The following is an 18342-nucleotide window of genomic DNA, read 5'->3' as shown; positions in this document are numbered from 1 at the left end:
TTCCGGAGTCCATGAAAATGAATCTTTCTTCAATAATGTTGTTAGAGGTGCTGCTATTCTCCCATAATTCTTAACAAACTTGCGATAATACCCTGTCAACCCAAGAAATCCTCGCAGATGCTTTATGGATGTGGGGATTTTCCATTCCTTAATGGCTTTAATTTTGCTAGGGTCTACCTTAACTCCTTCATGAGATACAATATGACCCAAATATTCCACCTCCTGGACTCCAAAGAAACATTTGGATCTTTTTGCATATAATTGTTTCTCCTCCAATAGTTGTAGCACCCTGTCAACATGTTCAACATGATCCTTCCAAGACTTGCTGTAGATTAGTATATCATCAAAAAATACTAACACAAATTTTCTAAGGAATGGTTTGAAAATTGAATTCATCAAACCTTGAAATGTTGAAGGTGCATTGGTAAGGCCAAAAGGCATGACCAAAAATTCATAATGACCCTCATGAGTTCTAAATGTTGTTTTCGGAATGTCTTCAATCTTCATTCTGATTTGATGATATCCCGAACGAAGATCCAACTTGGTGAAGTAAATTGATCCATGCAATTCATCAAGTAATTCATCAATAACAGGAATGGGGAACTTATCTTTAATAGTGAGCTTGTTGAGCTCCCTATAATCCGACACATGCGCCATGATCCATCCTTCTTGTGCACCAATACTACTGGAGCTGAGAAAGAACTTTGACTCGGTTGAATTATACCAGCCTCTAGCATTTCTGCAACCATACGTTCAATTTCACTTTTTTGGACATAGGGATATCTGTACGGCCTGATGTTTGGAGGAACACTTCCTGGAATCAGATGAATAGCATGATCATGATCACGCATAGGTGGGAGACCTTGGGAGTCTCAAATACCTTGGAATGATTGTCCAAGACTTTTTGGAGATCTGGAGAAATAGATGATTCCAATGTGGAAACATCTAGCGAGCATAATTGTGCAATTACACCTCTTTGCTCCTTTTTTAGAAGCTTTGTCATACCATTAGAGCTGATTATCTTTCCTGGTTTCCCTGCAATACCCCTTAATTCAACTTCCTTTCCTTCCGTAGAAAATTTGATGAAAAGTTCTTGAAAATTAAAAGCTATTGTACCCAAGGATTGTAGCCATTGGACTCCTAGTACAACATCAGCACCTCCCATTGGAATGGAAAGCATTGGGCTAGTCAATACATATTCTCCCATGGATAGCTTGATATTATGGCACTTTCCAAAGCAATTTATTGTTCCTCCATTTGCAATCATCACTTGACACTCTGGTGCTGGATATAGGAAGCAATTCAATTCTTTTGCTACCCTACAATGAATAAAATTGTGGGTGCTTCCTGAATCAATCAACACTATTACCTTTTTCTTCTTGATTTGTCCTTCTATCTTGATGGTTTGAGGAGTGGTAATTCCCGCCAATGCATTACAAGATATGGTCGGATTTATTTGTTCTTCATCTAGGCTTTGTTCCTGAAGTATATCTTCTTCTTTTGACCTTTCTTGCTCCTTTTCTTCTTCCTCTTCACAATCTATGTAGAATAATTTCTTCTCAGCACACTTATGACCTTTAGTGTATTTGCTATCACAACTGTAACAAAGCCCTTTTGCTCTTTTTTCTTCCAATTTTTGTGGTGTCAACCTTATAGGTTGTGGAAGACTAGGGGCAACAACACTTCCGTCTTTATAGTTGTGTGTGGTATGCTTCCTGGTTGCCATAATTTTGCTTTCCATTTTTCTTGCTAACCTGAATGCCTTCTCTAATGAATCAGGTTCCCAAAGGCGAACATCATGTTGGATATTATCCTTTAAAGACCCTATGAACACATCAATCCTATGCTCCTCTGGAATATCTTTTACCCTTATGTTCAATTTTTGGAACTCCTCAATGTGCTCCATTACTGAACCCTTTTGTTTGAGACTTATCAATTGGCTAAAAAAAGTGTTGCTTTTTGTATCTTCATAATGTGCTATCAATTCTTCCGTAAAAATTGCCCAAGTGATAAATTGTTTACGAGAGCAAAGCCATTGATACCATACAAACTGATTTGGTTCCAAATATACAGTTGCCATACGTACCTTTTGTGTGTTTTGCACATTATTGAGATCGAAGAATTGCTCCATCTGTAATATCCATGTGGCGGGATCCTTGCCATCAAACTTCCTCATATCGATTTTTGGAATATGGTGATTCTTCGATCCAACATTAGCGTCTATGGAATCATGATTAACATTTCTTTTGTTCTCATCATGAGTTTCCTTTACTACCTTTTCACCATTAGTGACCCTTTCTTGTAGCAACTTCTTCAATTCTTCCATGTCTGTCTTCATATCTATCTTCAAATCTGCCATGTCTCTCTTCAAATCTGTCTTCGAATCATCCATCTTAGCTTCCATGCCCTTTATCTTAGATTCCACGTCATTTATCTTAGATTCCACGTCATTTATCTTAGATTCCACGCCACTTATCTTGGCTTCTGTTAGCTTTTGTGAGCGTGACATTTGTTGCACTTGTTCTTGTAATTTTGATATATCATGTAGCATTTCTTCCTCTTCTTCATGGGTCATGCTAGAGCTTTTAGGTTCCTTACTAGGTGTTTGCATTTTCTTTTCTCGGGGCATCATTTACCGATAATAATGATTTACTATGCCCTTTGAATTTCGTTAAACCAAGTTTACACAAAAATTTTAAAAAAAAACTACACACCTTTTTTCACTTTATAGAATCCTGATATTGAATCTAATGTATCTCTGTAATTTCGGATCATCCAATTCTAAAATTTCTACCTGTAGTAGCCTCCTGTGTCCTCTTTCCAATGCCACAAGTCTGAGCCAAATTGGATTCTCCAAGGAAGAGTTATGTGAAATCTCCCACAGTGAACTGTTTTTAGACTAGTTCAGTAGAGCGAACTTGTATGACGTGCCACGAGTCACTGTTTCAACCTTTGAATCTGAAACACACACACAAGAAGCTAAAGTATGTCCTTTTTCTATACCTTCTTACGAAATTTCAATCGGATCCCCAGAGAGAAAGTTATGACGATTTTCCCCAGGTCACCTGTTTTGAATGTAATTCAGGAGTCTGCAAAAAGACCAACTTCCTCAGATCATATCTCCGCAAATATCGCGCTAAAAGCTCTGAAATTCGGACCCAAGGTTCAGCGCGATTTCTTCTCAAATGGGTTTTTTTTGCGACTTCTGAAACATCACAAAAAAAAGTTATAGCGAAAATTCCACGATGACCTGTTTGGAGCAGCGAAACCCTAGAATCCAAAGCTCTGATACCAAATGTTATGAAACCAGCTCAAGAAAAGATAGAAAAGATAGATCAACGCCTTAGAATTCAGCCTCTTCGAGGGGGCAACCTCCTTTACATTACATAAATGAACAATTCTTGGATGATACAAATGACAAAACCTCCTTTCTATATATAGGAGTCTAAGGAGTCACAATATAATCCAGCCAACCTAACAATAATAATATAAAGCCACAAAAAAAACAATAGAGGGATTCTATGGGGCACAGAAATAACAATATGGGGGTAATAGGGGCACAACAATATAAATAAGGGGTATAACTACAATAGTAATGGGGTAATCACTAGTATTATAGGGACCCAACACGTTGAAACTATTTTCTTTAAATCTGTAAAAGTTGTGTCACATTTGTCAGACCATTTAAAGTCAACATTTCCAATTAAATCATATAAATGTGTAGCAATTTGTGATTTATTTTTTATAAACCTGCTATAATAGCCTGCATATCCAAGGAAACTACATACCTCTGTCTGAGTGCAGGGTGTAGGTAGTAGAAGAATTACCTGCATCTTTACTGGATCTATCTGTATACCTGATGCAAAAATGTAATGTCCCAAGATTACACCTTTGGTCATCATCATGTGACACTTGACATTGCTTAAACATAGCCTAGTAGCGATGCATCATTCCAAAACCTTCTCTAATGTTTGTAGCGCTTGATCAAAGTCATCCCCATACAGGGTAAAGTCATCCATGTAAACTTCAAGTCCTTCATTTATCAAGTCAGCAAAAATGTTGAGTATGGCTCTTTGAAACATAGCTGGGGCATTGCATAAGCCAAATGGTAACACTCTGTAAGTGAATGTACCCCACGGACAGGTGAAGGTTGTTTTGTCTTGGTCTTCAGGGGCGATTTGAATCTGAATGTAGCTGGTGAAGCCATCTAGAAAGGAAAAGAATTGCTTTCCTTCCATAGTATCAAGGACTTGATCAATAAATGGAAGAGGGAAGTGATATTTCTATGTTGCGTTGTTCAATTACCAATAATTCACACAGATACACCACTTCCCATTTTTCTTAGGGATAGCTACTAATGGAGAGACCCATTTTCTATCCGAAATGGGATAAATGAAATTCACGTCCAACAACTTCTGTTGCTCTTATTTTACAATCTCCTTGAGATGCATATTCAATCTCCGCTGAGGCTTCTGGATAGCATGAGTATCCTTTTCGGGTAGATATGATGCATCCATAACTATGGGTCTATACCCTTCATGTCAGGATAGTCCCAGGAAAAAGCCCCTTTATATTTTTACAAGACCTGAATGAGTTTTTGTTGTTGGTCATTGTCCAGGCTATGATTAATGTTTAAAACATTGCCTGGTTCGATTTCAACAGACTTGCTGGTATGAAAAACAGTTGTCTAGATATGCTGATCATCAATGTCTTTCAAAGTACCTTCCAAGGCTTCATTATCAAGAATTTCTTTTAACATTTAACATTTTACATTGCTCACATTGGCTAGCTGATTGATAAAGTTGTTGATGAGGTCATCTTTAATCTAATTCTTGAATTCACGTGCCTCTTCTACTGTAAGTGGTGAACAAATGCTTTCTTCCAGGCATGCAGGTGGTTGTTTACATATTTTTACAATGGGTAGACTTAGTTTGGTAGGAGGATATAAAAAAATATTTTTTATAGCATCCCCTTTAGCAATAGTCATGTTGCCCTTTCGGTAGCCTATGTAAGCATCGACTGTTTCCAGCCAAGGTCAACCCAAAATTAGAGGGTGCCCATTCAATCGACTATTTGGGTTTATAACAAGAAAATCTACTGGATACTCCCATGAATCAATGGAAACTGTAATATCATGTAAAGTTCCCTCTGGCCTTACCACCGAATGATCAACAAGTTCTAGCAGGGTGGTGGTTAGTTCTAGAGATGTAATACCCAGTGTCTGATAGGTTTCTTTTGTTAAGATGTTAATCGCTGCACCCAGATCAACTAGTGTGTTTGAAAAGGAGCGTCGATATATTTGAACTATAACTATGGGATTTCCAGGATCTTCATACTTTACCAAAGTTTCCCCTCCCAAGAGTAAATCAGATAAGGTCCCTACAACATGAATGGTGGGTGAAGTTTTTGGCTTCCTCACAGGCTTCTTTACAGATAGTTAATTAATCATTTTAGCATAAATAGGAATATCTTGATGGCCTATAGGAAAGGAATTTTAATAAAAACACTTTTTAGTTCCCCTACAAGATCAAAATCTAGATAAACAATTGGTTTAGGTATTGTTAACCTTTTGGGGAATGGGGGAGAAGTCACTATGAGTTTCTCAGGATCTTTATGTTGATCTGTATCTTCTCCTTGTTTTATTTTTGTGTCAATTACAGTTGATGGTCAATGTAAAGGTGGGGATTCCAGCTCAATTGATGGCTAGTCACTGTTTTCCCCAGGGGTGATGATATGTCTTGACCTCAACCTCAGTTCACTACATTCTTTTTGTTCAACTCATAGTCTGAGCTTTTGACAATTTGCACCAGCTAAACTGGTTTGTTATTGGGATTTGGATTTGGTTGAGCCGGAAATTGAGGACGCAGAAGAGGATGAGGATTTTGCTGTAATGGATATGGGGCTGATAATGTAGGTTGAGGTTGACTACCTATCCCCATAGGTTTATTTGATATCCCCAAAGGTCGCTGCCAATTTGGAGACCAGTTTGGATTTTGAGAAGTAGATGAAGGCCACTAGGATGGATATGGATTACCTTGCCAAACAGGAGTAAAAGGAAAATTTGGCCAGCCATTACCCAGAAGGGACTGAGCTGGCCAGGGTATCATAAGGAATGCTTGGGATTGCCAATTTGAGTAAGGTGACTAGCCTTGCCATGCTACCCCAAGGTTTTGTTGTTGACTAAATGATTAAAAAGGAAATAATTGGGATGTGTCTTGTGACATACCTGTAGGTTTGGCTTTCCACTGTTGATGCTGGTTCATTAAGTATACTGGCTCTGTCTCTTCTTCTGCCTCTTTGAAAACTATTTTCAGCTTGGGAAGTGATGGACATTTTCTAGTGGTGTGATTCTTGGTGAAGATGGTGCATGTCTAGACCATGTCCAATGGACACTCCCGTTAGTTTTGCTTCTTCTGGCATCGTGGGTAGAAAACAGCCAAATTTTATTATGCTAAGGTTTGTTTTTGTTTAGCCTGCAGGACATCCAACTGCGTTGTAAGGGTGCCCAGGATGTTCATTTTGAAGTCTTCCAGGAGGTTACCGATTTCCATTCTTGTTACACCTCCACTATGTGTTTTTCTTCCTCTGGTCATAGGATCTCGGCTTCCTAACCCTGTGCATGTGCTACCTCATGAACACCTAATACACAAGTGAACGATTTCATCATAATATTCTTGATAAATATCTCATTTCCCCATCAAATTTAGAGTTTCTATCCATTCTTCTTTCATTCCCTTAATTAAGATAGCTCCCAAGACTTCTTTTGGTAAAGTGGTGTGAGCGGATCTCTGCAAATTATAGTGAAACCATTCGTCATATTCTTCTAGAGTTTCATTATCCTTTGTAACCATCTTAAAGATTTCATCTATTAATTCCCTAGTTTTACAAAAGTCCTTGTATCTTGTGAGAAAAGAAGTTTTCATGTCATCCCAAGAGTTAATAGTATGTCCACCTAGACCCATGAACCACCTCAAATCTGCTCCTTTTAGAGTACAAGGGAACAATTTTAATTTTTGAGGGTCGGTGGTATAGTCATATCCTTTGCAGAGGACATCAACTAGAATAAGAAAACATCCGAACCGTTTGTGATTATCCCTTGAAAATTTGGGATGCTTTGTAAGGGAATAACTTTCATCGAGGCATTGACCACTTGGTCAACTATGGGGTATGCCAATGTCGAGGTCTGACCTTGAGGTGGTAGATTTGCCATTTGGTCAAAAATGTGTCAATATCCTTTAGGTATTTCAGGCTGTGCTATTTGAGTAAGTGGAGGATTCACAATTCGAGTTCGATTTGCAGCACCTCCTAGATCTGGGATCACAGGAGATCCTTGTTTAGACAGCTGAGGTCCTCCCTTAGAAGTTCCATTGGTTTCTCCCTCTCCTTTTCTTAAGTTGCACGATTTTCCCTCTTGTAGAGGATCAGAATGTAAATTTGTTATAACCTGAAAACTCTATACAGATCCTCCAATTTGGCTATGAATCTTAGTGTAGGCTGCAAATGGTGAGCCTTCTGCATGAGGGATTATTTCCAGAGATAGTCTAGAATCCTAGTGATGCTTGAGACTTTACTTTTCTTACGATTTTGTCTATAAAAGCTGTTCTCACAAGGCTCGCCGATCCCTTGGGTTTTGTGGATTTAGGTGGGGGGTTCTGATCTTTTTCTATCTTTTTATTCCTAGTCATTCATAAAAAAAACTATTCCTATTTAACCTCTATGCTTTTGCTGAAAAGTAGGCTGATGAGCAAGCACTTGACTTGCTGGTCATGCAGGTTCTTACCTCTCGTTTTTAAAACCCAATTCTCTTACAACAAGATAAAAGGAAATCAATTTGAAACACTCTCCCCCGAAATCACACCAAAATGTTGGTGCACTAAGATGTCTTATTATAAGCAAACTTAATACCTACATTCATTATTAACCCAGGGCAAGTCTTTTTATTTCAAGAGTGTCAGCACTATATATGCTATGAATTCAAAAGTTAGTTTATGTTGGAATTGTTGCAATTGCTAGTGTCTGTTTCTCTAAATTCAATCAATTTACGTTGGAATTGTTGCAATTGCTAGTGTCTGTTTCTCTAAATTCAATCCAAACACTTCTGAAAGGAATTCATAACACACTTTCAAATCTACTTAATCTATTCTGCAAACAACTGAATCAGAATGCAAATAGAAAGAATCACCCTTGACAATCCAACTGGTATTGAAACAAACTCATTCAACATGAAGGAAAGCTATGATAATTGAACAAAAAATAACCATATAAACATCTTATGGAAAGCAATCACTCTAGCTTTGAAATTTATGATAGCATTACCTTAGAATGAACAACAATCTGGAGTTAACATAACCAATTCAATGAAGAGAAACACACATGTATAATCACACAGCTAAGTCTAGAATCTTGACTGAACAACAAACACAAATTAGAATCATCAATCCTCATAGTAATTAGAATGATACGAACTTTGAAAACTAACAATAATAAACAGTGAAGAATAAACAGAAATGATTACAACCCAATTGAAATAGTATATCTTCTATTCACTCGGCCCAAAGTCTCCACAATTCCCCAATGTTAGATATTCAGAATACGATTATGAATTAAACACAATATTCTTCATTAAAATCAATAACAGAGTTATAGCATCACCTAGATGAAATCATTATATGTCCAAAAAGAATAGTTACAATTTGTTAATTCCTAAACTAGTTGTTCAGTTCACCTTACAACTTCATATAACATTTTGAAAAGTAAATATATAAAACTGAATCCTCGGGATTAGGGGATACTGAGGATTTCACAATAATTGATCTGATTTCATCATAAAATGGCATTGGTCCTCCTAGTCTTATGCTTTCTTCCATGCTTAGGACATTGTCTTTTTCCTTTACTGGTTGTTGTTATTCTTTCAATTGAACAGTAATCGTCCAATCCGCGTCCCTGCATATAATGATAGTGACAATCATTTTTCCATGCCAAGATTTATCTAATTTGTTACTAATCGATTTTATCCAACTTCTGTTGTTGTTTTCTGTATTTTTATCCATAAAATGAAGATAAACATGTGAAGACAAATGCTAAATTAGGCTATTTACGAGGAGAAATCATACCTTTTCTGCCCAACACTCTCCACATTTCAAGTAATAATTGAAATGACCATGCTTCACACCGTTGCTATAGGTTTAGCTGCAAACACAAATTTGGAGAATTAGAAAATGAATCTTAAGAAACCTAGACTTCGATAATACCTCCCAATTGAATTAAAACAATGCTAATTTTACCACCTTGTTAGAATGTTGTGAATGTAGGTGACTCCTCTGCTTGAGAGGGAGGTTGTTACATAAATTAACAATTAGAGAGAAATGTATAATGTGCAACTTAGGGAAGGGAGCTAGAGGTTATAATTTCTAAATTTATCATGGCTAATGGGATGACAAAAATGTGAGGCAAGTGCATGAAGTGGGGATAACGAGGTTTAGATAGAGGGGTGTTTACATCATAATATAATTTGATTACAAATGAAGAGAATTAATATTGATAACAAACTTGTAGATATGCTACCACCCTTGAAGGACTCACCACCTGTGTTTTCTGGTGTTGGGGAGGAGTGTATACCCTGGAGGATGTTCGTGATGTCTTCCATATCTTAGGGCATCTCTTCCAAACAGGGGACATCTGGGAGATGCCTTTCTTAGAGAGGAAACACTCTGGGATGTCTCTTCTTATGCAAGAATGTCCAAACATTCCTTGCCCATGGGCTATTTTACAATGTCAACACTGATTTGATGCCATTTTAATCAAACTACATAAAAACTAAATCATTCACCAATTTGAAGCCCAACCTATGTCCAAAAGTGTGGATAATTGCAATATATTTAGAGGGTCCTTTTTTGAAGTTATATTCTTGGATATTGTTATTTGTTTGTCGGGTTAGAGATTGAAAGGGTAGCAATGCTTTTTTTTTTTGTGGGCAGCCAAAATGTTGAACAAAATTGGGTTTATAGTTTCAATCCTTAGACCAATAAGTTATTATTTTACCTCCATGTTGAAATGAAAATATTTTTTTCATTTTGAAATCATTTTCATTTCTGGTAGCAAGCATTTTTCTTTCCTTAACATTCTTCTCTATGATCACAACTTTGTAGGGTATAATTTTGAAGTGGAGGGAGATGACCAGGTTGTTGAATCTGAAATGAGACCACTATAGCTATAGGAAACCCCAAACTCAAATATTTTCAATTGTAGAAAACCTTTTCCACGGTTTATGAGAAGTCTCAAAGAACAAAAGAAATAGTGGTGGTTATGAGGAATTAAAATGCAATATTTGTGGCAATCCTTTTAAGGGTATATGCACTACAATATATCATCATATTGTTGGAATACTTAATTATTGAATGAAGGCATGCCTCTGCACATTTCAAGAAAGAATTGAAATGACCATGCTTCACATGGCTGCTATAGGTTTAGCTACAAACCCAAATTTGGAGAATTAGAATATGAATCTTAAGAAACCTAGACTTCGACAGTCCCTCCCAAATGAATTAAAATAATGTTAATTTTACCACCTTGTTAGATTATTGAGAATGTAGGTGGGTCCTCTACTTCAGAGGGAGGTTCTTACATGCATTAACAATTAGAGAGAAATGTATAATGTGAAACTTAGGGAGGGGAGCTAGAGGTTGTAATTTCTGAATTTATGATGGCTAATGGGATGAAAAAAATGTGAGGCAAGTGCATGAAGTGGGAATAATCATGTTTAGATAGAGGGGAGTGTACATCATAATATAATTTGGTTACAAATAAAAATTCTTAATACCGATGACAAACTTCTAGATATGCTACCACCCCTGAAGGAATCATCACCTATGTTTTTTGGTATTGGCGATGAGTGGACACCTTGGAGGATGTTGGTGATGCAATCCACCTCTTAGGGAATCTATTCCAAACATGGGACATCTGGGAGATATCCTTCCTAGAGAGGAAACACTCTGGAATGTATCTTCTTATGTAGGAATGTCTAAACATTCCTTGTCCATGGGCTATTTTATGTTGTCAACACTGATTTGATGCCATTTTAAGCCAACTACATAAAAACTAAATCATTCACCAATTCGAAGCCTAACCTATGCCAAAAAATGTGGACAACAACAATCGCTTTAGAGGGTCCTTTTGTGAAGTTATATTCTTGGATATTGTTATTTGTTTGTTGGGTTAGAGATTAAAATGGTAGCAATGAATTTTTGTTGTGGGGAAGCAAAATATTGAACAAAATTGGGTTTGCAGTTTCAATCTTTAGACCAAAACGTTATTCTTTTACCTCGAGGTTCAACTGAAAATAGTTTTAAGTATGGGGGATTTACGCAGTGCATTATATTAGATATATTTTTGGGATTCAACTGCGTTAAGTAAGTCATTCAAACGTATGACCATTTCCATGAGAGGTAGTCGTAACTGACTAATTTCTCATGATTTTTGAATAGTTCACTTAGCACTCATTGCATCGGGTGATGCTCACAGGGGTGAAGAAGTGGGATTGAAACTAGTGAAATGTGGAGAACGAATCACATAGCATCAATCATCACTTCCGGGGCTTGCACCCGGTAACCAGGACTTCCCAGGAGGTCACCCATCCCAGAACTCCTCTGGCTCAAACGCGCTTAACTGTGGAGTTTTCCCCACAATCAAGCCCACTTAGCTTGCTACCCCATTTGCAAAACCTTAGCAAGTATTGTGCCTCATGAACCATTCAAGAAGAGATCCCTTGACTCTTTTTGAATTTAAGTATGGGGGATTTACGCAGTGCATTATATTAGATATATTTTTGGGATTCAAGTGCGTTAAGTAAGTCATTCAAACGTATGACCATTTCCATGAGAGGTAGTCGTAACTGACTAATTTCTCATGATTTTTGAATAGTTCACTTAGCACTCATTGCATCGGGTGATGCTCACAGGGGTGAAGAAGTGGGATTGAAACTAGTGAAATGTGGAGAACGAATCACATAGCATCAATCATCACTTCCGGGGCTTGCACCCGGTAACCAGGACTTCCCAGGAGGTCACCCATCCCAGAACTCCTCTGGCTCAAGCGCGCTTAACTGTGGAGTTTTCCCCACAATCAAGCCCACTTAGCTTGCTACCCCATTTGCAAAACCTTAGCAAGTATTGTGCCTCATGAACCATTCAAGAAGAGATCCCTTGACTCTTTTTGAATTTAAGTATGGGGGATTTACGCAGTGCATTATATTAGATATATTTTTGGGATTCAAGTGCGTTAAGTAAGTCATTCAAACATATGACCATTTCCATGAGAGGTAGTCGTAACTGACTAATTTCTCATGATTTTTGAATAGTTCACTTAGCACTCATTGCATCGGGTGATGCTCACAGGGGTGAAGAAGTGGGATTGAAACTAGTGAAATGTGGAGAACGAATCACATAGCATCAATCATCACTTCCGGGGCTTGCACCCGGTAACCAGGACTTCCCAGGAGGTCACCCATCCCAGAACTCCTCTGGCTCAAGCGCGCTTAACTGTGGAGTTTTCCCCACAATCAAGCCCACTTAGTTTGCTACCCCATTTGCAAAACCTTAGCAAGTATTGTGCCTCATGAACCATTCAAGAAGAGATCCCTTGACTCTTTTTGAATTTAAGTATGGGGGATTTACGCAGTGCATTATATTAGATATATTTTTGGGATTCAAGTGCGTTAAGTAAGTCATTCAAACGTATGACCATTTCCATGAGAGGTAGTCGTAACTGACTAATTTCTCATGATTTTTGAATAGTTCACTTAGCACTCATTGCATCGGGTGATGCTCACAGGGGTGAAGAAGTGGGATTGAAACTAGTGAAATGTGGAGAACGAATCACATAGCATCAATCATCACTTCCGGGGCTTGCACCCGGTAACCAGGACTTCCCAGGAGGTCACCCATCCCAGAACTCCTCTGGCTCAAGCGCGCTTAACTGTGGAGTTTTCCCCACAATCAAGCCCACTTAGCTTGCTACCCCATTTGCAAAACCTTAGCAAGTATTGTGCCTCATGAACCATTCAAGAAGAGATCCCTTGACTCTTTTTGAATTTAAGTATGGGGGATTTACGCAGTGCATTATATTAGATATATTTTTGGGATTTACTCAGTGCACAAGCAATTTTATTTGCAAGTTCAGAAGATTGAAGCAACAACAAAGAATGGAGTCTAAATTGGAGTTTCCACAATCGGCAATTCTCACTCCATATAATTATTTCGAATGGAAGCCAAAGATTCAACTTCATCTCAGAAGTAGAGGCTTATTTCAAATAACCATGGGAACGAAAGTTGAACCAACATCAGCAATGGAGAAAACAAGATATTTCAATCGCATGGATGAGGCCTTCGGCATCCTATGTTTATCTATTTCTCCAGAACTGCTATTTCATGTTGAATCATGTTCAACTCCAAATGAAGTATGGAAAATTTTGGAAGAATTGTTTGGAAAACAGGATGAAATGCAAGGTCACACTCTCGAAAATGAGTTAAACTCATTAGATCCAAGAAACTTTGAGAACATTCAAGATTTTTTCACAAGGTATAAAGCCTTGTTGGTTCAGCTGAAAGGATGTGGGATCGACAAATCCAAGCAACAAAATCAGTTGATTCTTTCCATTTTATCAAAACTTAGTCCAGAGTATGCAGTATTCATCTCTACATTCCACACAGTCAAAACTGCAACTGGTGCAGATTGGAAGATGCCCTCACTGGATTCTTTTATTCAGTCTTTGATGCATGAGCAAGATAAGCTCATTAAAATGGGCACACTTAAAAATTCCAAAGCACATGCACTTACTGTGCATGCAAAAGGAAAGGCAAATCCCAAACCCCCTGATGGATCATCTGGCTCAAAGGAAAGGAAAGGAACGAAAGGGCAATCAATGTGCAATTATTGCCACCGTGGTTTTCATCCTGAATCTGCATGCATGAAGAAGACTATAGATCTTATGGCGCAGACACTCCAGCAACACAATCTTGGAGACCACATTCCTGAGAATGCTAAGAAGAATTCTGGAGAAAAAGCACCAGATCCAAGAGGTAACGGGCATGATTTGATTGCTCTTCATTCTGCACCACAAGAATGGATCATCGATTCAGGACCTTCACATCATATGGCTTCTTTAAAGGAATCCTTTTCTTCTCTACATGCACACTCAGGTCCTCCTATTCTCATGGGGGATAATTCTGCAGTTGCAGCAACTGGACAAGGAAGAGTGCAATTCGAAGATGGAAGTTTTGAAAATGTCTTGCATATTCCAAGGCTTTCTGTGAATCTTCTCTCAGTGTATCAGATGACACACACAGGCAGCGGAAGGAAAGTGGAATTTACCCCAGATTCCGTGAGCATTTATGACATGCAAACCAATTTGAAGATTGCATCTGGCAAGGTAAATGATCAATCTCGTCTGTATACATTTTCTGATTTTGTTCCTCAATCAGATTCCTGTGATGGAAATCGAGGTCAACAAGCAGTGAAGGGTTCTCTAGTTGTACCCTTCCCCCCAAATCCAATGAGGGTGAATGCCAAGGCTGCTCCACCTCTAAAGCCTTCCCATGATTGGAAAATATTTGGCCAAGAACTCAACAAATCTACCGAAGCTGTTGTCACCAAAGTGGAAGATAGAGATCGTCATTATCAGCCCGTTTTCCGTCCACCTTACGCCCATGCTGCTTCCTATGTAACAAACGAATAGAGGATACCTTATTCAACTGTCAATCAGAATGGGTTGCAATCACCGAACTGGAGCCATATCAGTAATGGTGTTGACTGGGATCATCCCACGCACACTCTGCTGCCCGGGCAGGCGCTGAAAAGGGGACAGAAGCTTGTTTCAAATTCATCTGCTACGAATACAAGTGTTGGATCTTATAAGCTGGTTATGGAACCGGGAGGGTTGGTTTTGTTCTACACAAGCTCAATCGAGGAGCCTTATTGGTCTATGGGGCTGCAAGGGATGGACTACCAAGGTATTCTCAAGCCCTGCTTTTATAATTCCTCGTCTCTTACCTCCGAAGCTGTCTATACGGGCCAGAATTTGACGGTTTCGCTCAGTGGACCTATCGGCAAATCGTCGTCTACTTCTTCCTGCGTTAATGGGAATCAATCGCTGTCAATGGCTCCTCCTAGTTTCCATGATGAAAACGAGTACAGGTTTCTAAGACTTGATCGCGATGGCAGCCTTCGCGTCTACCGGCTCTCTCCGAAGCCTGGACAGGATGATGTCAAAGACTGGAGCACCGACTTCGAACTGGACCCATCTAATAAGAATTGCATACTGCCTACAGCCTGCGGACCTTACGGCATCTGTGACAATGGCCAGTGCAGCTGCCCGGGCTTCGGAACAGTTGACGAATTCAATCAAATCCAGAACTTAGATGTGACGCAGGGATGTTATAGCAGCCAGGGCGAGCCGACGTGCAGCCAGCCATCTGCAGCTCAGCATTTCATGAGCCTTGACGGTGTGGATTACTATGCGAACGACTACCTGAAGCCTGAAGCAAACGTCTCCACCGTCGAAAAATGCAGGAACCTGTGCAATTCCAGTTGCTCCTGCACAGCCGCCTTCTTCCGCAGCAGTTCCTCGTCCTGTTACCTTGCATATGGCCCGCTGTCGAGCCTGAAATTGGCCGCGAACCAGACATACAAAGCGTATATTAAGGTCCTCAATAAGTTGCCTCGTAACGTGACCTTAGCGTCTAGAAATTCCCTGAGCATTGGCAGCGTTGCCGGGATCACGTTGAGTTCGGCGGCCGCTGCTCTGTTCCTCTGCTTGATAACGATCTTATTCGTGCGAAGGAGCCGAATAAGAGAGTCGGTGACAGATGAAGAAGAGATAGATCCTGAGGAAATGGAGGAGGAAGCCTTCTTGAAGACGCTCCCGGGGCTCCCGCCAAGGTTCACGTATCACGAGCTGAAGGAGGCCACTGATAACTTCAGCAGAAAGCTCGGGACGGGTGGATTCGGATCTGTGTACGAAGGCGTTTTGAAGGACACGACTGCCTAGCAATTGTCTTTTCTCTACTTTTGCATTATATTTTGAGGGGGGGGTTTCTTCCCACTGGGTTTTCCCTCTTTCCTCCTTTTTATGCATTGTATATGGGTACCTAAAATGGCCGTGTTGCCGGGACTCATTCATTTTGCATCACACTCACCTAAGTTATGCTTAAGGGGGGGTGTTGGTGTACATGCACTTAGACTAGCTGTGTTGGTGTACATGCACCTAGATTAGCTCCAGTAAACTTATTGCTTGCATGTGGCACATGTACACATTAACATAAGATAAAGCACACTTAGCTTTAGTTAGCTTTAGTTATTGGATGTACAACTAAGCTTAACTTAGTTGCTTTTATGTATTTATTCTAAAACTAATATTGTAGAATCAATTTTTCATTCTTTTCTCAATTCTTGCTCGCTTCCTTCCTTCTCTTGCAAGCTTGTTTATTGTTTTGCAGATCTAGATCTGTGTATCCCAAAAATCTTACATTTACTTTTTGGATTCTTGGACAATAATTGAGATAGAAGTTGTCCTTGGTTCAGCAGGTGAATTCCGATATCCATTATACCCGGAAAGTTAGGGTTGGAAGTTCCCTGGAATTGGAGAATTTCAGTGCTATGAAAACTATCTTCTCTCAGAATTGAAAGATACTACAGAAAGTATCGAATAGCTAGAGAGGGCATTTTCAAGTCCTCGCGATGTTGGCAATTACAACGACCAACCAAATTCTACACCTTTCTTCTGTAAGGGGGGATATTGTGCAATGGATCATGGAAGGTTTTTTCTGATATGGTATTAAACTGTGTTATTAAAACATGGTGACAGAATCCTCGAAGTTTCCTCTGCAATATTTGAAGGTTGCCCGATCAAGTTGGCAGCTAAGGTTGCTGGAATTTTAGTGGTGTTAGTTTTGGTTAGATTGACGCCAGATTGGTTGTACATTAATCATTCTGCGTTTGATGTTTTAGTTCTCGTGCAGAAATCTAGTTCTAGACAAGGCCATATACATCATGAATAAAGTCTCAACTTGAAATAGGTGAAAGAAAGCAAGAGACCTATCAAGTGTTTTCTAAGTTATCTAAGACATGATTAAAATGAAGTTGGTGTTTTATTTGGTGTGTTATCAATTTCCTTGGTCAGAACTCACATTGACTACACTTTTCTAAAATAATTCTATATGACTGAGGTTGTAAAGGATACCATCCTCAAATGAAGCAAGCACTTCTGGTTCACTCTATGAATTTAATTTGATCCAAGGAACTGACAAAGGAGCGCTTAGTCATTACAAATAAAGTGTTGATTCTTCCTATGTTGGTCTTATTGTCGCATGGGAGAAACAACATCAATCAAAGGTAAGGCTAGTTTCATATACAGAAGGACTTGTTCAATCCATGGATATGCCAAGTTTGACTCCAGAAGAAGAAAGTGATTTGGTTAGATGAGATATAATTCCAAATGTCCATCTGATGACTCAAGTCTTGAGGATGTTTTCATCAAGAGAGTTAAAAATGAAAATGGCCTCCCTAATTTAGGTAGCACTTCTACACCAAATATCGATACACCAGTGTCAGCTGATCAATCTGACGAGGAGTACAAACCAAATGAAGCAATGGAGGAAATGACTATTAACTTTCTTATAAGGGTTTCTTTAGTTACAACACCCAAGGATAAAGAAATGTCTCCAACAAACAACTATTAGAGCTCCTATCGCAGGGGTTAGATGTTTGGCCAAAAACTAATGTAAAGTTTATTTATCTCAAAAGTTTACTTAGCAATTTGCAACCTTCAGGGAAAAACAAAGATCCTTCAGTAGCTCTTGCACAGGGCCTTGATGTCATGAATGAGGTTTTAGAAAGGCATGTGCAGCTATTTATTCGAAACAATGTTCAGTAGATAACTCAATTACTAGAACCTTGTTTCAACAAGAAGCTATTAGATATAGGGAAATCACTATGTACTTTGTTTAAAATGATCTTTGATGCATTTCCATCAGATGCTATGAACTTATACCAAACATGAGAGTATTGCAGTCCAAGGTTCAGGAACTGATTCAGAGACATCTTTCAGCAGTTACTGCTCACCAGATTTTACTTGAAACCTGCTCAGCCAATGCAATGGAAAGCTTTGTAGTTTATGTTATAAAAAATCTAGCTGAGGGGTATAAGAGTTATATTGATTCTTTTATGCCACTCTTGATTCACATTCTTCCCATGGTTGAAGTTGGAACTGAAGTTGTAGAAATAAAGGCAGCAGAGGCAAGAAGGAAATCATTTTCTTTATCCATTAGAGAAGGAACTATTAGTGAAAAA

At 38.9% G+C, this 18342-nt stretch overlaps 1 protein-coding gene across 1 annotated transcript in view; it reads left to right on the top strand.

Moving 5' to 3' along the window:
* The window catches only part of LOC149139078 (G-type lectin S-receptor-like serine/threonine-protein kinase SD2-5), a 45986-nt gene extending 29944 nt beyond the window's left edge, over window positions 1-16042 (top strand). Inside the window, exons 2-3 of the mRNA XM_089450585.1 lie at window positions 14478-14716; window positions 14759-16042. Coding sequence (XP_089306711.1) covers window positions 14478-14716; window positions 14759-16042 — 1523 coding nt within the window. The remainder of the gene's footprint in view (window positions 1-14477; window positions 14717-14758) is intronic.
* The last annotated feature ends 2300 nt before the right edge of the window (window positions 16043-18342 follow it).

The sequence above is a fragment of the Pinus tabuliformis genome, chromosome X (assembly GCF_031772625.1).
Source record: "Pinus tabuliformis cultivar Carrire ecotype Pingquan chromosome X, CPIR1, whole genome shotgun sequence".
Classification (NCBI taxonomy): domain Eukaryota; kingdom Viridiplantae; phylum Streptophyta; class Pinopsida; order Pinales; family Pinaceae; genus Pinus; species Pinus tabuliformis.
This window is presented reverse-complemented; position numbering and strand designations above follow the sequence as displayed.